General features: G+C 46.9%; 1 protein-coding gene across 1 annotated transcript in view; it reads left to right on the top strand.

Moving 5' to 3' along the window:
* The first annotated feature begins 4,664 nt into the window (after positions 1–4,664).
* The window catches only part of CNGA3 (cyclic nucleotide gated channel subunit alpha 3), a 28,609-nt gene continuing 6,144 nt past the window's right edge, over positions 4,665–27,129 (top strand). Inside the window, exons 1-5 of the mRNA XM_054585518.1 lie at positions 4,665–4,765; positions 12,935–13,048; positions 15,406–15,585; positions 24,166–24,237; positions 25,522–25,626. Of these exons, the coding sequence (XP_054441493.1) occupies positions 4,665–4,765; positions 12,935–13,048; positions 15,406–15,585; positions 24,166–24,237; positions 25,522–25,626 (572 nt within the window). The remainder of the gene's footprint in view (positions 4,766–12,934; positions 13,049–15,405; positions 15,586–24,165; positions 24,238–25,521; positions 25,627–27,129) is intronic.

The raw sequence follows: 27,129 nt of genomic DNA on the forward strand, positions 1-27,129 counted from the left end.
CCATAGCAAGCACTCAAAGTTAGATAATACCGTATCTTATGATTTTCTATAATGACAGTGGATTCGTTTTACAATCATGTCTCAAAAGTTAATTAAGGAAAATACACACACACAGTTTACCACCTCTATCTGCAGCTAGGCTTTGTGAAACAGGTCCTTGGGGGAAGAAAAGGAGGTGTGTGTGTGTGTGTGTGTGTGTGTGTGTGTGTGTGTGTGTGTGTGTTGGGGCTGTGAGATGATTGCGGGGAGCAGATGGACTTCTGGGGAGAGCATCTGTAGGCCTGGCTATAGAGATCTGGGTTCCCAGCTCTAGCAACATCTGGAAAGCAGTTTCATCTTCTTGGAATCTCATCCTGAGCAGCTGAATCTTATCGCAAAGCAGTTATTTTGGAACTGAGCACACTCAAAGCAGAGGAAACCAGAGTCCCATTAGTTCTGTGTCATCTCTGCAGAAGACTAAGACAGTTTCCAGGCATGAGGCAGTCCTCTGTCTGGTGGTTGGGTAACATAATTGATAACCTTGTTATAATTTCACTGCAGTCTCTTTCACCCTAAATCTCTTCCTGTTCTTGGGAACAAAGTTAATTTTTATTCTCAGGCAGGAATTGAAAACCTGCATCTGGCATATGCTTGTGTTGAAAATACACAGAGTTCAGGAAGGAGAGTTCTAGCTCACAGCCATCAGAGGTTTCTTGGGAAACAAAACTCAGCTCTTCTAACTCAGACTCCTTCTATCTGTCTTGGTGTGGGGACATTCCTGGGGTTGCCTGTACCTACAGGGGTCAGCAAAGTAGGTTTATAGTTATAATACAAATAAATAATACAATAATTAATAAATAATAATACAAGAATAAACTCTGTGTTTTCTGTAGTCACAACTGTAAGCCTACTTTTGCCCAACCCTGTACACAAAGCTCCACAAAAAAGGGAGGACAAGGACTGTGACTTCCATCTCTCATCATCTGGCTTAGCCCTGAGCACAATTGGTTTAAGACCTGAGCTGCTCTTTTGGACCTTTCTTGGGCAAATGAAGGAAGCTTTGCCGTTGAAATTGACCTTGTGTTTATTGAGAGGCAGGAGATTAAGCTTGTAGGCTCTACAATTAGCTTCTCTGCTATAGTGCTCACTTTGTGAACTGTGTACCTCGGTTTGCTCATCTATAAAATAGAGATGATAATAGTACTTACCTCATGGTATTATTGTGGGATTGAATGAGTTAATAATTGTAGAGCAGGGCCCTCAAAAATGTTGTGGTTATTATAATTACTATGATGCTGCTGCTGATGATATTATGACATTTCTCTCCTCTGTTACATTTCTGGGGGGGTTTTTAGTTCCTTGTAGGAGATATTCTGAATTTGGCATTTTAAAAGTGTTTTGATTTTAGATTTAATATTACTTCTTTTTTTAATATCATTCATATGCCATAAAAGTCATCCATTTAAAGTATACATTTCAGTGATTTTTTGTATATTCTCAGTTGCACAACCATCCCCACAATATAATTTTAAAACTTTCCAACACCCTCCAGAGAAACCTTGTAGCCATCAGCAGTCATTCTCTTTTCTGACGGCCCCTTCTTGCCCCTACCAACCACTAATCTACTTTCCAACTCTATGGATTCACCTATTCTGGACATTTTATACAAATGGAATCATACAACATGTGGCTTTTTGTGTCTGGCTTCTTCCACTTAGTCTAATGTTTTCAAATTCATCCACGTTTTATTCTTTTTTCATTGTCAAATTGTCACCAGTGAAGGGATTCTTGCCCCCCACTACAGAAATCAAGAAAGGAGGCAAAACAGATTCGAAAAAGAAGAGGTTTGACCTGACCGGTGTGGCTCACCTGGTTGGGCCTGTCCCGCCAAGCAAGTCACTGGTTCGGCTCCCTATGGGATGCAAACCTGGGCTGTGGGTTCAGTCCAGGACAGAGTGAGTGGGAGAAGCAGCGGATCAATGTTTCTCTCTCACATTGACGTTTCTCCCCTCTCTTTCTCTCCGCTTCCCTTCTCCCCTAGGGTAAATGAATAAATTCTTTTTGTTCAAAAAACAGCTACACTTTTTTTTAAAAAGAAGATGAAAAGGTTTACTGAAAACAAGGTGGAGAGAAAGGAGAAAGGGAGGGAGCTTGATGCATCAAGGAAGCACACACTGGCAGAGTCTGGCTTCCCCTGCTGCTGCAGGGGCCTGGCTCATACAGCGCTGGGTTTCCCCCTGCAGGCACCGAGTGGATTCCTTTCTTCTCCAGATTCCTGTGGTGAGCTAGTGCTGACTGATGCAGGCGCATTGGTTTGGGTGAGGTGCCTAAAGAGAAATTTTGATCTTATCTAAGAGAAGCTCAAAAACTGAAGAACATTCCCGTCCATCTTCAGAGAGGCTCAGCCTGTCTCGAAATAACATTTTAGCTGAATAATTTTCCACTATGTAGATATACCACATTTTGTTTATCCAGTTATCAGTTCATGGACATTTAGGTTGTTACTACTTTTTGGTCATTGTGAATAATGCTGCCCTGAACATTTATGTACAAGTTGCTGTTTGGATGTATGTTTTCATTTTTTATCAGTATATATTTGGGAGCAGAATTGCTCAGTAATGTGATAACTCTATATTTAGCATTTAGAGGAAGTGCCCAACTATTTTCCAAAGTGGCTGCACAATTTAGATTCCCACCATTTGTGTATGAAGAATCCAGTGTCTCTGACCAACTCTTGCTATTGTCTTTTTTATTACAGCCATCGTAGTTGGTGTGGAATTGCATGCCGCCATGATTTTGATTTGCACTTCCCCATGACTAAACATGTTAAATATCTCTGTGTGCTTGTTGGTCATTTGTATATCTTCTTCAGAGAAAAAGCCACTCCAGTGCTTTGCCCATTATATAATTGGGTTGTCTTTTTATTACTGAGTTGTAGGTGTTTTTAATATATTCTGGATACAAGTTCCTTACCAAGGTATGATTTAAAAATGTTTTATACCATTCTATGGGATGCCTTTTTACTCTCTTCATGGTGTCATTTGATGCAAAAAGGTGGGTTTTTTTGAAATGAAGTTCAACCTATTTTTTCTTTTGTCACTTATGTTTTTGGTGTCATATTTAAGAAACCATTACCTAACCAAAGGTTGTGAAGATTTACACTTATTTTTTTCTAAGCATTTTATAGTTTTATCCTTTAAATTTCAGTCTATGTCTCAGAGATTCTATCCATTTGGTAGTTTTTCGATTATTCTGAGTCACTACCACAAACCTAGTTCAGGCGACTATTCTCTCACACATGAGATACTGCAGCATTTAGTTGTTCATCCTGTACCCACTCATGTTCCCTGAATATGTGCTCCCCAGTGCATCCCTTCTTGATACAACTTGCAGGACCCTTGGATCCACCATCTGCCGCACTAGACCATAAGGTTCTTGAGAACAGTCTTTGTCTTATATTTCTTCATATGTCCTGTGATCAACCAGAAGCTCACTGTTACATAAATGAATAAAGTTTTAAAAAATCAAAATATTGAGAAAATTATAAACTTTAACATCATAGACTTAAACTATCAAACATCAGAGATGAACCTGGAGCCTCTGAGCCAAAGCTTCCCTGAGTAACTCATGGTGAGGTGACCTTGGTTAGCTGAGACCATGCTTACATTGGCTGCATTGGTGCCGTGCTCTGGGCTCCTCGCACTGACCTTCCTTTGGATCTGGAATTAATGTACTCCTAAAGTATGTCACAGGGCTACTGCTAGAAATCACTACCTTCTTCTGGACTGGTCTCTACTGATATCTGACGCACTGAAGCCACGTGGCTGCTCAAGAGAGCCAGTTCTTGTCTGTTTCAGAGAAACTGTCCTCAGGAACTCATCTTTCCCCTGGAAAACTCTGATCAGAAAGTACAGAACTGGCTAATTTTTGTCTTCATGTTCTTCACACAAGCCCTGCCCTCACATCAGCGTTCTTACCTCGTCAACCATTGGAGTAGCTTCCAGTGTTTGCGGATGAGATAGCATTCATGATCTGATTTCTAGCGCCAGGATCATGCCATTGACAAGTTTTATCTATTTCTTCATTTGGCAGCCTGCTTAACACATCTATGAGTCTCTATGCAGCCATTCTTAAATGAGGATAAAAATCATAGATATCTGACAAGATTATTATGAAGAGTAAATGAGATTAAGTGTATACTGTATTTAATACCACACTGTAAAGATTTTATGAATGTCAACTATTATTAATATTCTATGTTTTGTTTTAAAACAGGATTTGGGATAGCTATGAAAACATAAGCAAAATTGTAAGAGAAAACCAAAGTCAAAAGTGATACTGCATTACCACAAACAACAAGGATTTTGGTTTTCTTACATCAGATAGCAACTTGGCCATTCATTCACTGAATCAGCATTTAACTTTGAGCAGCTCTCAGGCATGGCAGCATGTATGAAGGAGTAAGAGACTTTGTTTACACTTCAGGTAGGGGAGCAGAGCACGGAGATACCCAGCTGAAACACAGCCTAGCAGGAAATGTGAAAGAAAGTGGAGGAGGGCTTGCCTGAGGGAGTAGCCCCCACATAGGATGAGCTGAGTCTGCAGTTATTTCCAGTTTTGATTGTATCTGCTCCATGTTCATGTTTCAGCAACCACTTTGGGGCTGAATGTAACAAAGCAAGAAGATGGCCAGGATTAACACCCAGTATTCCTACCCCAACTTGCCCCACCCTGCAGTGAGGACCACAGACAGAGATCTTGACCACCTTGAAAATGGCCTCAGCAGGTAAGATGGACTTTTTTATTTTATGCTTGGAAAATGTTATTCCCATAGCTGATCTATAACTGTAGGGGAAGAAATGCCTTTGCCTGTGGCCATCCACAGGTCAGTGGGCTGGGACTATTCGCAATGAGCCTTCTAACTTCATTTTTCATCCCACTGAATCCTCACAACCTAGGCTGAAGTAGTTTTTGTTCTTATTTTGGAGATAAGGGAAAATAAGGGTCAAAAAGTTACATAACTTCTAGAAAGTAACAAAATGAAGATTCAAATGTGGCAGATTCAATCCTACTGTAGAAACTTCTCCAAACAGCCACACTTTCCCAGGTATACATCACACATGTACTGGATTCTCTATGTGCACCAGCCATTGTCCTGGGCACTGGGGATGCCCTGCCTTCCTTTCCAGGGGCAGGTCAGGATTTGCCCTGTGCTCGTGGGCATGTAGGGAGTGGGCCATGCCCTTCCAGCAGAGCCTTAACCCCATCAATGACATCCAAACACACTCAGCTGTAGGAAAATCTGTGGCTTCGAGTTCTACTTCTAGCCTCTTCGCTAACTTACTAGGAGACGGGAAAATTCACCTTAACCTTCAACCTTCAGCCAAAAGATAGAGCAGCATTCTTTCCCAAGTTCCTGATATACTAGTGAAGAAATGGGAGAATGCCTAGTTGGTGCAAGTGGACTTACATTTTCATATTTCTTAAATTCCCAATGAGTTGATTGAGTGGAACCATGAGAAACTTTATTTCCAATAGTTATGTTATATGTGTCTTACATATAAAACACTGAAAATTTCTCCCTCCCATGATAACTGCTTATTATTTGATAGCCAAAAAAATGAAATGACAGGCCCTCAGTCCCCACATCACTGGCATTAGGCCCCCACCCATCATTTCTCCTCATTCAGATGCACATTCGCCTCTTCTTGGTCTGAGTTCTTGGTTCCAGCTCCTTAACAAACTCTGTGAATAAGTGATGGGCAACAATTTCCAGAGAGATTGAATCCCTGTTATTGAAAATTTATGCAGCACTGCCCAGAGTGGCTCAGTTGGTTGGAAGTCATTCTGTGGAGCAAAGAATTGCTGGTTCAAATACCAGTTGGGTCACATACCTGTGTTGCATGGGGGTTCATTTCCAGGTCAGGGTGCATGCAGGAAGCAGCTGGCCAATCCACATTTCTATCCCTCTCTTTCTCCCTCTTTTCCCTACTCTCCAATCTTTAGAGTTAAGGAAAGGGATGGAGAAAGAGAGAGAAACACCAATGTGTGGTTGTCTCTCAAGTTCCCCCTACTGGGGACCTGGCCCGCAACCCAGGCACGTGCCTTGACTGGGAATTGAACCAGTGACCCTTTGGTTCACAAGCCAGCACTCAATTCACTGAGCCACACCAGCCAGGGTGAAAATAAATGAGTAAAATCCTTGGGAAAAATAAAAGAAAATGTATGCATCCCTTGACCCCCATCTTTTGGGATTCAGGCAAAAGGAGGAAAATCTCAAAGCACCCCAACAGAGATTTTTTTCCTTCCACCCATTTTAACATGGTGTTGGAGACCCAGGAAATTTGATTTGACTCAGGGGCTTCAGAAATCCCCCCTCCTCATATTGTTTCCTCCTAAGTGGCCTACTGTCAATACCTGGGCCCCACCACTGAGGACTTACTCCTTTAGGTTAAGGCATTACCCCTTACTTAAAAGAAAAAAGAACATTTTTTAGGACACTTATTTGCTATTAGTACTTTGACATGCATTAATAATGTCCTTCTCATATCTGAGCTAATAAAATCCCTCGAAGGTGGGCTTCAAAGGAGTTTGGGAGGAGGGAAGAAAAGGCCCAAGCATGGGGCATGTTAGGGTGGTGGGTGACACTGGCGGTGAAACTATTCACAAAGAGAAGAGAGTATAGAGAATAAAGTTTTTGATAACTCTCCAAGAAATGAGGGGGCATGGTGTGGAGAGATACACCAACACTGAGGGGTGCAGCTTTGAGCTTTTATTGGACTATAATTGGATTAAAAAGGCTGGAGGCGTTGGGCATTGTAACACAGGGTTGCAGCTGGTTCCAATGTTATCTTCTACCTGTGGCTGTAGGGAGCAGTCAGTTCTGTTCTTGCTTTCCAGTAATTTCCAGTCCTGGGGACAAGCTTGGAAGAGTAAAATGGGAGTCATGTTTAACAAGGTCACAGGCCTACCCAGCAAATGGCGCTGACTTTATCCTTTCAGGGCACAGCAGTAAAGTCAAGCTCCCTGGACAGCATCTGGCTCCTAGGATGTTGGGCTGTCAGGATTGGGGAGAATTTAAAGCAAAATGGAACTTTCCCCCGTTGCTCCCTTTTGCCTTCAGTGGGGCATAAACAGAGTGTCTCTTGGAGCTTGCAGACTGCCCAGGGCTGAAAAGAACGGCAGAGGCTCAATCTGGCTCCTTGTAGTGAGATACTCAAGGGAAAGAAGGCCCAGTGGGGCTGGTGCTGTTGCCCAGAATGACTGCTTGACCAGACACCACAGTGGTCCAGGTCTGTCTGATTTGTCCTGGCTCTTCCTGGGCCATCGGCCTGCAAGCCTGACTTGTGGATCTTTCAAAAAGTCTCATAAGGGCTCCTGGAAGGAGTGACTGCAAAAGGAATTGCTCGCTCCTTAAGCCACACTGACACCTAGTAATGGGCCTCTGGCTTCCAAGAGACTCACCATGGGCTCATGTTGGTTCATATTCTCTTAGGGGGTCGATCATCCACGCAGGCCAGGGCTCTGAATCAATGCCCTTCAACAATGCTATTTGCCACCTTCAGGGCCACCCCCCCCCCAGCCCCCTATTCCCTGACCAGCATGGTGGCTAGCAGCACAGGTCAGGCTGCTGACCTGAACAATGGCTCCATAACTGACCAGCTCTGAAAAGATGCTTAACTGCTCCAAGCCTCAGTTTCCTCACCCGCACAATCTACCAGTACTTACCTCAGAGGGCGGCCATGACGTTTAAACAGGTTAAAGCTCTTGGCTCAGTCCCTGTCTATAGTAAGTACTCCAAGAACACTCACTGTCAGTCTTGGAAATGAGTCCCCCTTCCATGGGCCTTCTCTGTGTCTAAGGCCGAACACCTTCTCCTCCTCAGAGAGTCCCAGCTGTTCTGACATCTGGAAATAGCCCTTTTCTGTCTGTCTTTCTCAGCCTGACCACATCTAGCCACGTCTCTCTGAGTCCCACGTGAGGCCTTGCCCAACTGCTCATTTGGGAAAATCTTGTTGACAAATTAACACAAAATCCCATGGAAACACTGCGTAGATTTCAGAGAGAGAGAGAGAATGCATCTTTCATGAGAAAAGTGCTCTGCTTTATCTCGTGGAGGCAGGAGTGGGTAAACAGATGGAACTTTCCAGAATGGATGCCATGGATTGAGAACCGTATTCAGGCTGGGAGTGGAAGAGTGGGGTCCAGGCCTCTCCCCTGCTTCCCAGTGCAGGCCAGCATCTGTCTAGTTCACAGACTAATTTTCCCTCTAAGATTTATTTGAACACAGAACTCTGGCACATACAAGAAAACATTTTAAAGTTTCAAGTCACTGTTTTAGGGGAGGAAATCGTGTTTGAACGAACCACAGATCTTTGCCTTAAAACTCAAAGCGTTCTAGAAAGCATTTGGGAGAAATAATTGTGAATGTGTGTCCTTAAATATTAATCACTCTTTATACTCAGTGATATTGAGAAGCTATACTGGGAGCCCGTGTCTCTAGGTAGCCCTTTGCTGAGTTCCCCAAGAGGATGGAGACACCATGGCCCTCTCTCCTGAAAAAGCTCTGCCCCCGGGGGTTTTCTTGTTTGCTTTTTTTTTTTGGTTTTCTGTTTTGTTTTGTTGGGTTTTTTTTACCAAATTGGAGACCCAGATTTCTATTTCTCTTCTTAAATCATTGGGGCCATTTTCCTAGTGAACAGTCATAAGGAAGAATTAAAACATTTCATTTGAACAAAAAATTTAAGTTTACTCCCTGAAAATACTGAAATAAAAAGTTTGGAATTTTTCTTTTCTATTTAGATCTGTTTAGTTGACTCAATTATTTATGAGCTGGTTGGTATATTTTTGAAGATGACACAATAGGGAAAAACTTCAGAATCTAAGACAGAAAATTGCAGCTAGAACCACGGTCACCCCAGGTCCCAGCCCAATGTCCTGGGGTAGCTATTTTAGGTGAGCTTTGGGGCAAAGGTGTCTGTGTCCTACAGAAGAGATGTTTTCTCCATGTTGATCCCTGAGCAGAGCCCCAAACAATTATCACCAAAGAAAACTATTTTCAGCTGCTTCCCTGGACAGAAGGCAAGAATGCGGAGGCTTCAGTTCCCTGGGCACACGCGGCCAATGACTGTGCGTGCTGATCGTTTGAGTTTCTCAGGGCTTGGGAGGAAGAAAAAAAATATAATGCACCATCATACTCTTCACTCTTGCTCTAAAAGGTCACTCCTGTTTACTCTCATGTCTCCAAAGTCACTGGAGGAAGACACCAGATGCTCCTTCATATAAGGCAGAGTTCATTAATTACGACTTCCAGTTCTGATGAGACCTCTATCTTCTCTCAATGACAGGGGACACATTTACCTCATAGACATTAATTCCTCTTTATAAGTAAACATAGAAGGCGAGCATTGTATGTTGGAAAGTACCTTGTCTTTCAAAGAGTCACCTCATTGTGTTGTACTCCTTGCTTTTGTTATTGCTAATTACCAAGTTCATGGGGCGTCTTGCTGCAAGAGCACCATCACCACCTATATGGCTGGGGTCTGTGACTGGGGAGGCAGGCAGTTTCAGGGCTGTCCTGACCTAATCTGTTCATTTTGCAGAGACAGCAGCCCTGTCAAGTCCTTGCCCCAAGTACCCCAGCCAGCTCCAGGCAGGGCAGTGTCCGGTTTCCATTCTCTCTTACTTCTGAATTTCCCTAGGAGATACTAGATCCCGTTTTTTTCATTGATTGCCAAAAGTGCCTCTGTTTTCTCTGTACCTGTGCATCTTTGGGGACAATAAATGTCACCTCAGATATTTGGTTCCTCCCTTGTCTTCCCATCTTCCCTTCCACTTCAGAGAAGTAACTAATTTGGTTTACTGTTTAAACACACCAGGCATTTAACCAGGTAGGCACTCTAGCCTAGAAGAAAGACATCATAGGAGAAATTCAAGCATCAAGAGCCAAATGCGGAGATGCATTGGAAAGAAAGGTTCCCTCGGGTCCTGTGAACTTACATCCTATGTGGTTCACAGTGTTACCAGAGGGAAGAACGATCTGGAAATAGCCTGTTCCATGGTATTGCAGAAAAGGGATTTCAGGGCACACGTGTAGGGAGATTTTCAGAGACAGTGGCAAGATTTATTAGCGCTCCCTTGAAAAGGCTGCTGAGGCACTTCCCCAGCACTCAGCTGGTAGGTTGAGTTCACTGCCCCCAGGTTCACCGTCCATGTCTCATCCATGAGCAGGGGGTTCAGCTCCATCTGGCAGTGGGCGAGGTCTAGCTTCAGGGCTGCAGGAGCACAGGGTAGCCTACCAGCCAAGGAGGATCAGCAGGGCCCAGAGCTGCATCACACCAGCACCCAAGGCTGACCCTGGGCAAGTTACTTAGCTTCCTTGCGCCTCATTCCCTATCAGCACATCCACAGCCAAGTCTCGGGGGTGCATGGTCTGGTTACCACTGTGCTCTGGCCCATGGGGCTGCTAAAGAGAGTCTGGGGCCTTCCTTAAGCTCCCCTTGACTTACCCCTTCCCCTTGGGTTTGGGAAGGGGTAAGCTTTCTTTCAAACTATCCAATCTCTTTCCTGGCTTTTCCCTTGCTTTTATCCTTGTTCTATACAATCTTTTAAACCAGATTTTCCCAGTTTTGCCTTTTCCCATTTATGGTCACCATTTTGGCTCTTACTGCCCATGCCTCAGTCAAGGAATGTCCCCCTTTACATTTCTCCTTCCCCCCAGTTAATTGGGAGCCCTAGTTAATTGGAAACTGGCCTGTTGTTCCCCAGGGTGACTGGAAAACCAGTCTCTCCTGAGTGATTGGGCTATTCCCTGGAGTGTCCATGAAACTGTAGTTTCCTAACTTAATCAGGCTCACCAGTTTTCTTCCTTCTATTTTGTTAATACTTAACGAGCTTACTACACTAACACCCTGATTCTTTGCAGCTAAACATGCCCTCAGGACTTGGGTCTTCAAACAACACTTAGATCAATATGAAATCCCATTTTCCCCTTTCTTTCCTTTTCGAAGAGCAGGAAGCAAAGTCAGGAGGTGTGAGTGGCCAGCCCACAGAACACCTGGCTAATAGAAGCTGGGGTAGGGATTGGACCCAGGCCTCTCACTCTGCTGTCTCTCCTCCGAGCAAGCGTCACAGGTCCAGCCCATACACAATCACTCTCACTGATGCCAGCAGCAGGCCTCCTTTGAAATTGGGGTGGGTTCTGCCCTCCTCACCATCCCATAAGCTCTGATGTCATGGCATTGATCTTTTGCTGCTAATGCAACTAAATCTGGATTCAGGATGTGACCATCCCCACGAATAATTAACAGAAACCTGACTCAGCAGAAATGCTGGGCTGACCACTTGGTGCCCAGAGCTCCCTGAGGACCTGCTGGTGAGGATAAAACATGTCCATCCTTGGGATTGCCTCCAGATCTTCCAGGTGCATGTGCCCCAGGCTGCTGCTCTGGAGTAGATGCAAGCAAGCTTTGAAAAAGGATGAAATGACATTCAAATCTCAGTTTTGCTACTCAGTTATGTGCCCTTGGGAAAGTTACTTAATCTCTTTGAACCTTGTTTTCCTCTATTTCATGGTTATTATGTGGATTAAATGATAAAATGTATGTGGCTGGCATACAGTAAGTAGTCAATACATGTCATATAGTTTGTGTATTGTATTTGTGAATGAGATGGAGTTAGGAGGAAAGACTCAAATAAATGAAAAGTCCAATTCTTACATCCAACAAATAAATTGTACATATATAAAACAAACTTCTGACTTAGCAGCAGCCCTGTTATAGGACTTCAGGTTTTGGCTGATAGTAGTTTGTAATGGGGGCACCAAAAGCACATGAACCCACAAACATACAAAGACCTTTGGCTTGGGCTCCAGTAGCAGCAAGATGGTCTTTGTTTCCCTGCCCAGGCAGGTGAGAAGGCAGGAACCTGCTCCCAGGAGAATGACCGTGATGGGAAGAGACATGAACCTGATGAGGAATGAATGGGTGAGCTGAGGGTTCCAGCCTGGAAAAGCAACACAGGTGGGAGAGGTGTCTCATCATGAAAGGTGGCTGTGGAGAAGATGGTGGTGCCTGACTCTGTGTGTTTCCAGCAAACTAGAAAGTAGACTTGTTGTGGGGAAGCTGAGGGAGGGGAGAACCAGCTAGTAGTTGGGGCTGTGCAAAGATGGCCCCATCGGGACATGGGATATAGGATTCTGATATCTAATCACTCACTGGGGAGAAGTGGAACCTTTTTCTCTGACATTAATTCTTCCTTCAGCTTTAACGACCTTGTTAAGAAGGCTGATTAGGTTGGAATAGGTCATGAGATAGAATTAACTTGTCTCACCTGAGCCTTTCAAGACTCACAGAATGAAGTGCAAATCCCTAGAGGCCAATGCCTGGATGGCTTTTAATCAGGCTGCTCAAACCTCAGCCCCAAGAGATTTTAAAAGAATGGGGGTAAAAAAGAAAATATTCCCAGATACACTGGTCTTATTCCAGGCAATTCCATAAACACTAAGGAAGGCCTTTTGAAGGTGGCAGCACTTGATCTTGCCTGAGAAGATAGGATTTCATTAGGCAGAGATGAGTTTGAACCAAAATCCTCCTACTGGAACCATAGTGTGGAAACAGCTGCTGTGGCTCAAGATGGCGGCACTGGGACCTCCCCCTCCCAGTGCTCTGATGAGGACCATTTGCCGCTGGCTTGCCCCTCTCACTGAGCCCATGGCAGCAAGCAGCTGGTCTTGAGCTACTTTCCTTGGTCAGGCTTGCTGTAAAGGAAAGGCCACATTTATCCTAAGAGCCAGGACCTGCAGCAGCGTGACCTGAAGTGGAGAGCCCCTGGGTTGAGGCCCCGTGATGGCAGCTGTCCTCATTAAGCAGGGCATCTGGCCATCTCATTCCTGAGTGTGTCCTGGAGGTGGATGAGCTTGAAATCAATTTAGCCTGCCGCATATTTGATTTCCTAGGACCCACTTGCCATGCGAGGAGACATCATCAGGACTGCAGCAAGGGATCGCCATGGAGACCAGAACACGGTCTGAATCCAGGCAAGGCTCCTTCACCAGCCAAGAGCCTGCCAGGTAACTGATGGGTCTCAGCCTTCACCTTGGGAAGGGGGAAACTAAGGCAGGAAGGAAGTAGATGCATCTCAGAAAGAAGTAGTGTGGGGGGGTGGGTTGAAGATTCAGAGGAAAAAGAGGCAGGAGCAGAGCAGTCAGAAATCCATCAGTGAGTAATTCTCTCTTGGGTCAGGTGTTCTGAGCTCAGGAAAGTCTAAGAAAAACTGCCTTTAACTGAAATTGCTTTAGTAAAAAGTGACGTTGAGGGACTAGCTCAATTTTGGAAGAATTCAGGAAAAAAAAGCCAGCAAGGGAAGGTTCTGAAAAAAATTCAGGAAAAATGTTCAACCAACCATGGGAGACCATTGGGTGGACCATGAAGCATGTAGACCACAACAGTGGCGCTTCTGAAGTAGCCTCTGGCAGGTCCTCACCAGATAGTGTGTGTCCATGTAAAGGCATTTGGAAGGTTAACCAGGCTCTGTCTGCCTTCTGATGCCATCTGTACTCTGGCTTCAGTAGCCGTACCACCTGAGGGAAATCATTGCACATTTTCAAGTCTTATCTAGAAATGTGTCTAACCATGCTGGCCTCACGGTGGCTGCAGGGGCTGCATCAAAGCCAGGCACTGACTCATGACAGAGGACCACAAATCTGGTCTCATTGTTTCCACCCACCAACTGTTTTTAACAATGTCATAGTTATTTTCCATAATCATGTGTTCTACAGTTTTTTGCTTAAGATAATTGTAAAATTTTTTCTATACTTATTCTTCACATTTTTCATTATAAAGGATGCTACCATTATTTATTTCACTATTCCATTATAGCTGGACATTTAAGTGATTTGTAGTGTTTTTGTCTTACTAATGAAGTGCTATCTTAAGGCTCATTGATTGCAAGGAAGAGAATGCCTTCAAACTAGCTCAACTTATAAGACCTGGGAGCAGGGCTGGGGTAGGGTGCCAGTAGAAGGGAAGATACAGGCTACCTCATAGAGATGGAGCCAGTGGGGCTCATAAGGGGAGCTGGGTGGCAGTATCTTTTCCCTCTCATTTTCTAGTGGACTTGTAGGTCTTGGTGCTTTTTTTCTGCCTGTCTCCTGTGTTGCTGTCTCTGCTCACACATCAACAGGCACAGGCTGAAAACGGCCTTCACCGTGTGATTTTTGAGTTGAAACATTCAACCCCTTCTTGAATGACTCTTAGATCAGTAGCCTGAGTGACTCTGTGGTACAGCTGTCCGTCTCTGAGCCCATTGGCTGAGGCTGGAGGGGGTGGCATGGCCTTGGTTTCCACCTCCTTGGCAGAAGGAAGATGTGGAAAGAGGGCAGCATCCAGAACAGATAAGTTGGGTTGCCGTAAGCATCTGTTCCTGGGATGTTTTCTTGCTTCAATTTATTCTCTTAGGCTAAGGTTACAAGAGTGTAATTAGGGTCCATATATGCGACAATTCATTACTTTGTTCCAGGTTGTTCAGAACTACTTTTACTGGGGACTGTGGCATGTGCTGTTAGTACCAAGTCAAGGAAACCAGGCACCAAAATATAGAGCTGAGCCTCTCCTCCCATTCCCCCCTGGCAGAGACAGGGACGGCAGGAAGGTGGGCTCAGGGAAGCTGGAGTTAACACTAACACTGCGCATGTGGACTGATGGTCTCAGGGCCTGAGGCCCTGGTCGGGTGTGGCTCCAGAAGAAGGGTCAGGGCAAGGGACAACTGAGTTTATGTTTGAGCCTGGTCAGAAAATGGGAGTTTGTAAAAGGAACAATAGGACAAGGGTTGGGGCAAGACTCCATATTGTATCTGAGGACAACCTGGCCAGGTGGCTCAGTTGGTTGGAACATCGTCCTGAACACCGAAACGTTGCAGGTTTGATCCCCAGTCAGGGGTGCATAAGGGAGGCAACTGATTAATGTTTCTCTCTCACATCGATATTCCTCTCTCTCTCTCTTTCACGCACTCCCTCTCCCCACCCCTCCCCCACCATTCCTCCTCTCTCTAAAATCAATAAACATAGCTGTAGGTAAGGATTTTTTAAAAACTGTATCTGAGGGCTGGTTTCCTTAAACCTTGCTTTAAATTTTTCACCATTTGGAAATGGTATTTTTTACTGTTTACCAGTTTCACATGGGGCAAAAGGAACAGTGAGCAGAAAAGCTTGCTCATGTCCATTTGTTAGAGTCAAGGTGTTAGAAAGACAAAGCCATAGGGAAGACAATGTCCCTTATGGAGAAAGCTGTGTTCTGGGTGCAGGTGTCAGAGGAGACAGGAATAATAGGTCCCAGCAGAGTGAGGAGCAGCCTGAGCCCAGGACCTAGAAGGAGACAGAACTTTCCTCTTTTTCCTCTGTGCACTGGTGGCCCATCTGTGCCCTTCCAGGTTGTGGCGCCTCGTTGCCTCCCTGCGCATGTGGGCTTCCAGGCACTTAGACCACCAGGACCAGAGACCTGATTCCTTCCTGGAACGTTTTCGTGGAGCAGAGCTCAAGGAGGTATCCAGCCAAGAAAGCAATGCCCAGGCCAATGTGGGTGCCCAGGAGCCATCGGACAGAGAGAGAAGGTAAGGAGCCAAAAGGAGGATAAACCACCAACATCAGACAGGTGGCAGGAGGCATCGCTTGCCTGTTCAGCTATAAGCTGCTCCTTGAAGAAGGCTTCTGTCTTGGGGGAACACCAAGGGCTCTAACTGTCCCTGCCTGAGTCCAAGAAGTCCTGCAGGAGAGAAACCCATTAACAAGAGTTCCAAGCCTTATGTGACCCTTGGCCTCATCCTATTCAGAGCTCAGCTAGTGCTCCCTGTAACTGGCGCACTCAGAAATACACACAGGGGCGATCGCCTTACCCATCTCTGGCCACCAAAGGACCCTTCTCTTAGACTCACTGTATCTCATCTTGGTACAAACACACCTTGATACCATGAGCCTTGGGGAGAACCTAAATAGTACCCAGCTTTATGCATAGATATACATGTATTTTTCTGGGAATAAGGTTGAAGGTTGTTGAGAATTTTCAAGGGGGAACTATCCATGTTCCAGATCAAATTAAAAACCATGGGGAAAGACACAAGGGAGGACTAGGGTGGGGGAGTGCTTGCTTTTTGACAGGAGAATGGGAGGAAAGTCTGCAGAACAAGGGTTCTGGACATCTTTTTTGCTAACCCACTGCCCAATGGGAAGCTCGTGGCCAGTGCTACCCAAGGCAGACATGTACAGAATGCAGGTGCTGGACTGAGCCCACACCCTAAATCCCACACAGCCGGTGCCTCTCTACTTTCTTGTTCTTCAGAAGTCTCCCCAGCCCATGGTCAGGGGTGGAACCACAGGGCCACCACTAGCTGAATCAACAGTCACTGAGCAGGAGGAGGTCTCTAGGACCCTAGAGGCAGTTGGAAGGGAAGACAGGTGAGGCATGCAGGGGAACCTGATCTTCCCTCTGCCTCAGGAACTGGTGGGCTCCTGCTCAGAACCTGCTTTCCGAAAAGAGGAGCTTGAACAGCTGTTTTGGCTGAAATTTCTAGGTAATGTCAAGATTTATAAGATGCAAAGCTGAAGCCCTGACCGATGTGGCTCAGTTCATTGGGTGTTGTCCCGCGAAGCGAGGGGTCATGGGTTTGGTTCCTGGTCAGGGCAAATATGGGGGTGGGGAGCAGCCAACTGTTGTGGTGTTTTTCTCTCATATCAATGTCTCCCTCCCCTCTCTCCCATCGTTCCCCTTCCCCTCTCTCTCTCTCTCTCAAAAAAAAAGATGCAAACGTGAAAATAAGTCTGGTTGCTATAGAACCCTGTCTCTATATAACTTCTGGAGAAAATGCCGTGTGTTTTCGGGTCAAACAAGAAGTGCTCAGCTGTGGGCATCTGAAATGGGCACAGGAGAGGCCCTGGGAGTACATCAGAGGACACAGGATGGCTCTTCCTGGAGCTTCCATTTTACTTCTAGAAATGCAGTAGATGGCAAAATGCACATGCATGTTTAAGATGAAATACAAGAGTTCAAGGCAATTTCTTGCTGGTGATCACTTTAGGACTTTAGGAGACTTACGTTCAGTCTTCTTGCTGGGGAAAAGTGTGAGGGTTGCTGACTCAGATGCAAAGGCCCCCTGGGGTGACATTCTTGGACTCCTATTTTCACATCAGCTTGGACTGCAAATCCTTGGGCTCCCTGAGAAGGGGACCATGGTGGGTCTGGGTGCTGGGACATCCCAAGTTCCCAGGTTCAGGCATCCGAGACCATGTAGGCCCTCCCTGACTGCAAGGCCTGAATGCTAATCACTGCTGAGCCAGAAAGATGGGGGTGGGATGGGGTGAGGGAGTTGGCAGCTAAGGAAAAAGAAAGTGAGGAAGGAGGAGGAGGAGGAGCAAGAGAAGGAAAGAAGGAGGAAACAGAGGTTTGTTAGCAAGTCAACCAGACCCGCTCAGTTTCTTTTGGGCAAACAAAGACTTCTTTAGCTAAATTTGTCAAAGTATCTTCTCTACAATCTTAGTCGAATGCAGATGAACATTAGACTCTGTCGATTTCCCCGTGTGACCAGATGAATGGAGGGTTGAGCTTGCACCTTATCAGGGCCAGGCTTGACTGTACACCAATGCTTGGTCACTATCAGGAAGGTTCAGAGTGCACAGATGAATTCAGTGGTGTAAGATGGTAGCTTATCAATTAGAAAGTCTTCCTGGGGGAGGAAGACTTTAAGTTCTTGAAGCAAAGTCCCACTGGCAAAGCAAAATGTATGCAGAGATAGGTCCTTAGTTCAGTGGGTTTGGGCTTGTGGGATTACCAGCACAGAGGTGTGATACACACAGGCCACTGAGCCCCATGGAGCTAAGCTTTTGCTCCTTCACAATCTCACAGGGAAGTTTTGCTTCCTGGATTTTCAGATGATTAGAACCAATCCTCACATAATCCTGGGTGAAGAGAGGGAGATTTGGGCAGGATAAGAAAGAGTCCCAAAATGGCATTTGGCTGCGTGGTCAGCATCGTAGCAGAGGGACCGAGGGTCAGGCTGGAGTGTTACTGGCCACTGGCTCTGCTCTCCAGGTCTCCTATGAGTGTCTGCAGTGACCACGAACAGGCAAGCCACCGTCCAGCTCTGTGAAGCAAGCTGGCTTCCTTACACCAGCAGTGCCAAAAATGTGCCCTGGCAGTTGACCACTTAGAGATAATACTTTTGACCATGAAGTACTATGCAATTCAGCTTTAAGTAAATGTTAGTTGGTTGCCAAACCAGCTCCTCCTTCTACCAGGTTCTCACATAGATCAGGGGTGGCAGGCCTGGACATCTTCCGGTGAATGTGAGGGCCAGGGATGGGAAAGGAGAGAACAAAAACTAGGACAGTGCTGCCCACATTCTATGTTTGCCCTTCAAATTGGAAGTGACAGCTGTGACTGAATTTTCAAGCGAAGGTGCCCTTTGAGAGCTGGACCTGTAGAGACAGGGTAGCAATTTGTCACTGCTGCTGACATGCCCATTCTGGTGTGCAAGACGCTTGACCTACCTTACCTGAGAGCACCCAGAGGCAGGTGCCAAATTAGGTCCATGTCTGTAGCCTTGCTGCCATTTCCCCGTGGTTAAACTGAGTGAAATAGAGCAGCATCTGAGCCAGAGGCTGGATGGAGTCTCATGGTTGATCCCCATTTATTCAGAAGCCTCCATTTAGCCAAGCATTCACCCCCTCGTCCCCCATGGCTTTTACCAGAGAAAACTGGTCACAAAACATTTTAGTCCCTAAAACCTTCTGTTCTGTTCTCCAAGCTATGTGGGAAGGCCCAGCAGATGGGGTAGGCAGGGGTAAGGGAATAACCCCTCGGGCGAATGGTCCCTGGAATTGGAGCTGAGTCCATGTTCCCACACTTCTAAGTTCACTTTCCCTTGGCCTCCTGCAGTGGCTGGCACCTGGCCAGGAACAACGCCAACACCTACAACAACTCAGAGGAGGAGTGAGTACCTGCACTCTCCAGAGCCCCCATCTTCCCTCCTCCCATAGACATCCCACCTTTGCCTCCCTCCTTAAGTATCCCTGCGTCCCATCCTCTCAAAACACTGCCAGACCATTCTAGAATCCTGTTCCTTTCACTGGACTTCCATCCCAATGAACAAATAGGGGAGGGATCTGGTCTGTTTGACTTCTTGAGACAAGTCCTTTTATCTCTTTGTCTCAGTGTCCTCATCTGTTAAGAAGGGGTCGGATGGGATCAATGTTCTCAGCTTTAGCACCCTCTACTGCTGTATATGTGAGTGTGCACACTGGAACTCCTTTAAGGAGCAGTGGGTGTTCCTCACAGAACCTCAAGCTCGCGTGTGCCAGTAAAATGCTCTTGTCTTAAAAGCCAATGCAGGCCAGTTTGGAAGCAAAATCAGGGCAGCAAAAAGAGAAAATTTAATTATTTCCAGAGTGTAGCCTCTAGAAACAGTGACCCGCTATAATTACTTTCTGTCACCAGGCATTGAGCCCACAGATCACTGAAATGTGTGATTATAGCAAATGCTACCCAAGAGCCCAGGGAAGGCGTGTGCATGTGTGATCATACATATGTGTTAGCATGTGTGCGCCATTCTCCTGCCTTCTTCATGGAATACCATGGGAATAGGTAGAGGAGAGCCTCTCAGTTGAAGCTTAGGGAGAAACCATCAAGATCAGCAAGAAATGCCAATTTCTTGGCTTCCAATTGAAACAGATGTACCAAGGCTTTTCCTTGTTATTTCCTTTTTTTTCCTTCAATAGAAACTTTTTTCTTTACCCTTCATGAACCTTAGTTACATTTTGTTGCATGAATTTGGACATCAAATCCAGAGACCCAATGCCAACAATCAAGAAAAATGAAATTATTTCAGCTACAAAACAATAGCTGTTGCAATATGTATTTGACTTAAAGCCAAATCTGGTATTAAATACCTTTGAAACCTGGTATTGAGCCCCACAGTCAGGAAAGGCTCCACTAGAAACTGGACAGAGGTCCTGGGGGTCTCCAGGCTTCTTTGTCCTTGGGCTGGCATCTGGGTGAGGATGGGGTGGATGGTATTAGCTTCACTGAGCTCCTATAAATCTTTTCAGATGGGCTCGTATCATGGGTCTTTACTGCAGCCAAGGACCAAAGGACAAAATTGGAGACTGTCCCAAAGAGGGCCACCTAGACACAGAGAGAAATGATTCTTATAGGCATGCATCCCCATTTTTCCAGCACACTTCTGGCATTTTCCCTTAGTCCCATGAGTCCTGAATCTCCCTCCCTGACCAAACTGCTCCAGCCAAAACCAGTATTGTTTTGAAGCTATCTGTAGGTCTTTTGGGTCAGTGCTGGGTGGATTTGGAAATGCAGCTGGATGGTGCTGGGTCTCTCCTGGGCCGTCAGCAGATTGGTAACCAGAGGTAAGGCCAAAGGCTGTATCCAGGAGGCAAAATTCTGGACAAGGAAACCTGAACCTGGTGCAATTAAAACTCTCTGCAAGCTTAGTGTGCCCAATAAGCTTGTGGGCAGCGCCCTCTGCTGCTGTTTTCATGTTAAGACTTCAGTAGCCCAAAAGACTTCCTGGGGCGTATCACAGTAGATCAAGAGGACAGAGGATGGGTGACTGTCCTTGCTCTTCTCACTTAACAAGTTTAAGTAAAATTTATTCTTAATCAATGTATTTATATGTGAATGTCAAAAACTTGCAAAACACGGAAAAGCAAACATGAGGATATACCCACAGAAAAATACACTTCATGTTAACCGTGGAATCCCATCTTAACCCGTCTTAACATGTTGGTAAAGCTACTGCCCCGTTTTTCCTAGCTATAAAAATTGAATGGATAGATATATAGATAGAATGTATTTAATACACATACTGATAAAGAGCACTTGTATCCCAACTCAACCACCTAAGGTCTTTGTGACCATGGGTAAGTTACCTGACCTCTCTGCGCATCAGCTACCTGACTTGTAAATTAGATAGGGTAATAGTCTCTTACTTACAGGTCCATATGAAAACTAAATGTGTTAAAATATGTAAAGTGCTTAGAACAGTGCCTGGTACATAGTCAGTGCTCAATATCAACTAGCATGTTAAGCAGAATAACTTCAGACTGCAGCTGGAACTGGGCTTGGGGCTTGGGACGTCAGGCTGCAGGTCTGCCTGGGTCAGCTGTGTGAGCTGCTGGCCAGGCCTCTGCAGTTCCCACCAAGCTGCCCCTCCTGGATGCCCCACCTCACTCACCTCTCTGAGCCTCCACCACCCAGGGCTGCTTCGCACCTCTGGCGCACCTAGCAGCTGCCTCCAACATGCTGGAACTCACGGATGACAACTTCTTCAGAGAGTCACATCTCTGACATGGGCTCTGCTGCCCTCATGCTCTGTCAAGGTCTTTGCCCCCTGGTGTGGACCCAGCAAGAGGCTTACTGTTGAGTATTAAGCTGCAGCTACCAGATTAAAAGGAATTGTTCCATTAGCGAGGGTTGATTGTACTGCCAACACAAACACTTGTAGTAGGTATGGAGTCAGTGGATAGCCAACCCTGGAGATATTTGTAGATGGTGAAGAAGCAGGTGCTTATTGGTGGCCCAGGACTGCTGATGGAATTGTCAACCACCTAAGAGCAGACAGGACCAGCTTCAGTTCCTCTCAGGACTGATGAAGAATTTGAGAAGTCCATTAGTGATAAGGATGCTTCTGGGGTGGATGTGGACGAAGAAAAGGATGCTAAGAGTTCCAGCTGCTGGAGAAACAGGGTGATGTTGGGGGCACAGAAATTCCTGGATGGATGCTGGACACAATCTCCAGTCAGCTGTAGCTAGCCACAAAACCTTTAGCCATGAACTTTCCAATTCTGGTTTGGAAAGCACTGCCAAAGAGATTCTGCTGTTGCCATAAGAACTGCAAAAGGAGAGAAGCTTGTCATGCAGGAGGAGTTCTCAGGTGATGGCAAGGCTCTGAGAGATCCCTGCTGGGTTACTCCAATGGTAGCCTAAAGAGATACCTGAAGGCTGAGCCTACCCTGGAGAGGAATAGCCAACCCATAAAAGTAGTGGTAGGTAGAACAGTGGTTCCCCATGATGCCCAGGCCCTAATCCCCACTCTTGGGACTCTACTTCCTTACATGGCAAAAGGAAATTTGCAGGTGTGATTAGTATTAGGTAGCACAGGTGGCTAAGAAAAGACCAGGAGCCAAAAAGTTCCTATTAAGGGCTTTTATTCGAGGCAGCCGGGCTGAGTCTGAGCAGACTATAGTGGCAAGGGAAAGGGTAGAAGAGTTTCTAAGGGTGTGTGGCAGGCTCCCAGAGAAGGTGGGTCACCCCACTGTTCTGTCCCAGGTGTCCTGGGTATAGATGTTTGCAAGACAGTGTCCTCTAATCAGGGATGGCTGACTCCATGACAGAAAGTCCAGGAGATTTATGGGCCTTGTTTCTGGGAAAAGCTCAGTGGAGAAGGGAGGGGCAGTGAGGATTCAACCGGTTTCCAGCGGGATGCCAGCAGCTGTGCCTCAGTTGCTTCTGATGTGGGGAATCTTGCGGTCAGGCATTTAGCGGTGACGCATACCTTGTTCCAGCATAGGCAGTGACTTAGGTCCTCCAAGTCCCAGTACATTCTAACAGTTAGGTTTAAGGACCTTAAGATAGCAGATGATCCTGATCCTAGATTATCAGGGTGGGCCCCCACTAATCACACGCATCCTTCAAAGTACAGAATCTTTCCCAGCTGCAGAAAACCAGGGAGATAGTATCTTGAAAAGAATTCAACCTTTTGCTTCTGGCTTTGAAGGTGGAAGAAGGGTACCACAAACCAACGATGCAGCAGCCTCTGTTAGTTGGGAGTGTCCTCAGGTTACAGCCAGCGACAAAATGAGGATATTGGTCTTATAATCACAAGGAATTGAATTCTGCCAACAATCCAAGCGAGCAGGAAACAGATTCTCCCCTGGAGTCTTCAGAAAGGGTCACGGCCCTGTGATACTTAGCTCACTTCTAATTACAGATGTGCAAGATAACTCCGGGTTGTTTCAGGCCATGAAGTTTGTGGCAATTTCTTCTGGGAGCAGCACAAACACACACAGCTATTACTATAAACTCTTGTGTAGTCTGCTTTTTAACTTAGCTGAATATCAGGACCATTTTCCCACATCACTGAATGTTCTTCAATGACATTTGCAGAGGCCTCATTGGATTTCACTGTTGGTGATGACTCTCCTACTGTTGCATGGTGGAATCACTTGCGCTGTTTGATTATTATAAATAATGGTAGTGATTATTCTTTTGTATGCTTGTTTGCACACAGCTTTGATTACGTCCTTAGGAAATGCTATGTAAACTGCACTGCTCTCCTTCAATGAGTTTTTAATGAGCAGACATTCATTTCCCATCCCGTGTCTTCCTCCAGGGTGTGGAATAGGGAGTCAGAGGAGCCCACAGTTCCCCAAGGAGGTCCCTTCCCTTCCCTCTTGGTCTCCTCAGCTGTTCAATGGATGGCAATGCTTGACTTGCAGAACTATGGTAATTATTAACAGATAACCTTTATGACCGGCCGCCCTTTAAGTGCCCAACCCTTAAAGGGCGGCCGGTAAAGGAGAGGAAGCTGAGTGAAGCCCTGTGTTAAGCAGACAGCTGCACTTGCAGGACCTTCCTGCCCATGGCTTTCCACCCACAGCCTCAGCGACTCTAAGATGAGCCACCTGGGGCGAGCCCTGTGGGGAGCTTGCTTCCCCAGGTTTTCATTTGATGCAGAGATAGGTTTTGAGAACAACCAACTGGCCACACCCCTCTCCTTCAGAACAAAGTGCTTTACAGGTGACTTCCAAGAGTCTCTGACTTTTTCATCCTAAAAGTATGGGTTTGGGTTTATTTCCCATCACCTCAAAATGTCTCCTGTCTTAGGTGTTTATGACTTCCTAGAGGCTCATGAAAATGGGCCAAAACTTGCACAACACTAGGCTGAACCACTGTGCACACTTCAATGTACATAACGTGAGCTTCACTGGCTGGTTTGCCTCACACTTTGGGAATAAGAATAATAATAATGATATTATTATTATTATTATTATAAAATCAGTAACCTCCTTTCACCTCAGTGTGCAAAACACCCACTTCCTACCGCAGGCCTTCTCCGCATCAGTCCAGCTTACCCTCCCTGTGCTGTGGTTTATGAAAATTGCTTAATATTACCCCGTATCATTAGTGACAAGGAAAGAAAGAATGAGAAAGAGAAACAGGAAGAAGAGAGAAAGGAAAACTGCCTAAGACGAGAGGACTAAATACTGAGAGACATGCTTCCCAGCAGGGGCTCAGTGGTCACGTGGAACCTGACCCCGCCCAGAGACCCAGGACCTGGGGATAAGGGTGACACTGTCAGGCCTCAGGGTAGCCCTGGAGAGGCCGGTGACAGCAGCCAAAGAGGAGTTGGTCCCAGGCAAAGGTCAGGCTTCTGAGACCCTGTGACGGTCTCGTCCTTCAGGGAGAGTCCTGGCCCAGTTCCAGGGCTCCAAGGGGGGCTTACTGGTAGAGAGGGTGGTCTGAAGCCTCAGGGGAGCAGGTAGGGGCTATCCCTGCGAACCTGTGCAACCCGCCATCCCCAGACATTCTATTTGCCCACACAAGGGCCGCCCACACAGTCTGGTAAGCTGAGGCCTTCTCCTGGGCACTTGAAAGTACCATAGCCACAAACCTTAATCCAAACCCAGTGCTGGTAAATGATGAGAACAGTCCATATGCGATAGGTGAGCAGATAATCTTGCACTTGCTGAGTCCAGGCAAGGACAGGAAGACTCCCCAGTCTCCTCCAAGGCAGAGCTGGGCCAGCACATGGGGCATATGGGCTGGGGACCCATAGAAAAAAGAATCTTCAACACTGCCTGTAAAATCTAATCCTCAGAAGATCCTGAAAGTGAAAACAGAAAGCACTCTAAGCCATTTCTCCTCTCAGCATTGCCCACATCACCAAGGTGTGCCCAAGGTGGTGGTTTTGATGGAGAGGCAGGATCCAGGTGCTTGGAAATGAGCCTTTAGAACACCTGTGCAAATGACGTAAGCAAAGTGGAAAGTGTTCCCAAGGGAGTGCTCCCTGCTCCCAAGTGCTGTCCGGAGAGGAGCTGCCTCAGAACTATCAAGCAATGTGTGAATGCACGTTGGCAGGCTCCAGCCCTGGAGGGGGTTTGGGTGGGCCCCAGGGAACTGCATTTTCGTGAAGTTCCCCAAGGCCCCGCCCACAGCCCTCAGTGACCTCATCATGCTGCATTTTTATTCCCAGCGTCATGGAGGCATGGGGATGTCACCGCCATGATGTTACAGTCAACTTGGCTTCCTGGGGAGCAGAGCTGGGAGGGAGGGACTTCCAGAGTCTGCCCTGCCTCCCAGCCTGCCTTCCCTTGCAGGGAAACCCATGTGACCCTTGAGGTCAACACTGTCTGGAACAACTCTCACGTGAGCGTCCACCTGCAATTGTCCTAGGGTTTCTAAGCTAGGCCAGGTTTTTAAGATCCTGCAAAGCTGTGGTCTTTCAACACACTGCACTGTTTGTGGGTATCTGTGTTTCCAGAAAGAAGGACACCATTGTGGTGGACCCCTCTACCAACGTGTACTACCGCTGGCTGACCGTCATTGCCGTGCCTGTCTTCTACAACTGGTGTCTGCTGGTGTGCAGGTAGGGCTGTGGGGGGCAAAGGAGAGTAAGGGAGAGGGAGGACAGCCAGGCATCAAGACAGAACTCTGAGTCTCACTCTAGAGCCCGGGTTCCTGCTCTCCTCTCAGCCACCATCCTGCTGCTTACGCCTCGGTTTCCCCATCTGTAAGCCAGTTCTAGAAGAGCACCATCAGGGTGCTCTGGAGCACTGGTGGGGACCCGTGCTCAGGACTGATGGCAAGAGTCCTGGCACCTTGGAGCCTTACTAGAGTTGTAGGAGGAAGATGCAGGGTGGGAGGTGGGGCATTCCTGAGCAGCCTACCGGACAGGGTGCAGGTCAGGGGCGCTGTTCTCTGATTGCAAGCTGTGGGCTGGGCTTTTTGTGCAGGGGAAGCTGCTGCTCTCAGGAAGGCAGCCAGAGCCTTTGTGGGGCTCCTGAGCAGGCCTGCAGGACAGGGTGCAAGTTCCTAGGCAAGAGCGTACTTCTGGGTTGCAAGGGCAAGCTGTTGCTCTTCTGGAGATACGCAGAGGCTCAGGAACCTCCCTCAGTAAGGGGCAGGACAGAAAGGTGGGTGCGCTGCAGCTCTCGGTGGGCAAGCAGAAAGTCTGAGGCAGAGGAATGTCAGGATGGTCATTTCTCCTCTGAGGGAGAAAGGCGGGGTAGGCGGGGGTCAGCAGGCATTTCTGAACTAGGTATAGGGCAAGGATTCGGGAACAAGAGGCTGCATTTCTGAGAGTGACCAGGGGCTTTGGGGCATTTTTGTTCAAGTCTGGAGACAAGAATGCAAGGGTGAATGGGCTCTTGCCGTGCGAGGGGGACCTGGAGGGGATGAGCAGGTGCAGCTACTCTTCTGAGGGTGGGGCTTTGGGAGTTTTCTTAGCAGGTATTCAGGAACAGAGCTGTTGCTCTTCTGGGTACGCAGGAGGGTCCGGGCTTTTCTAACCAAACTTCAGGAAGTGATGAAGGGTGAGCTGCTCCCCTCTGAGCATTAGCAAGGCGCTGGGGGCTCTTCCTGGCAGGTCTGCAAGACAAGGATGCAGGGTGAGCTGCTGCTGTCCTGAGGGCAGACAGTAGGCACAGGGGAAGAAGGCAGTGGAGCTTTGGGCCCTTCCTAAGCAAGGCTGCAAGACAGGTAGGACTACTTCTGCGGGTGCACAGGGCTTTGGGGCTTTCCTAAGCACCTGGTAAGACCAGGATGCCGGGGAGAGGTGTTGCTCCGTGAGGGCAAGCAGGGGCTCTGGGGCTTTCCTGAGCCAGCCTGCAAGGCGAGACTGAAGGAGTGAGTCCAACTTTCCTGGTGGGTGTGGGAGCCACCTGACGGTGCCACATGACAAGGATGCAGAGACCTATGGCTCTCAGAGTGTGAGCAGGGGCCTTGGGAATTATCTGAGCAAGGGGCAGTCTCTTGCTCCTCTGAGGGTAAGTGTCGGGGGTGAAGAGGGAGGAGGACTCAGGGCCTTTCCTAGCATGCCTGGGAGTACAGAGGCAAGCTGGGGGCAAGAGGGATATTTTGCAGGGATTGT

This window comes from Pteronotus mesoamericanus, unplaced genomic scaffold (assembly GCF_021234165.1).
Source record: "Pteronotus mesoamericanus isolate MK-2021 breed Mesoamerican mustached bat unplaced genomic scaffold, CSHL_Meso_final contig_121, whole genome shotgun sequence".
NCBI lineage: Eukaryota > Metazoa > Chordata > Mammalia > Chiroptera > Mormoopidae > Pteronotus > Pteronotus mesoamericanus.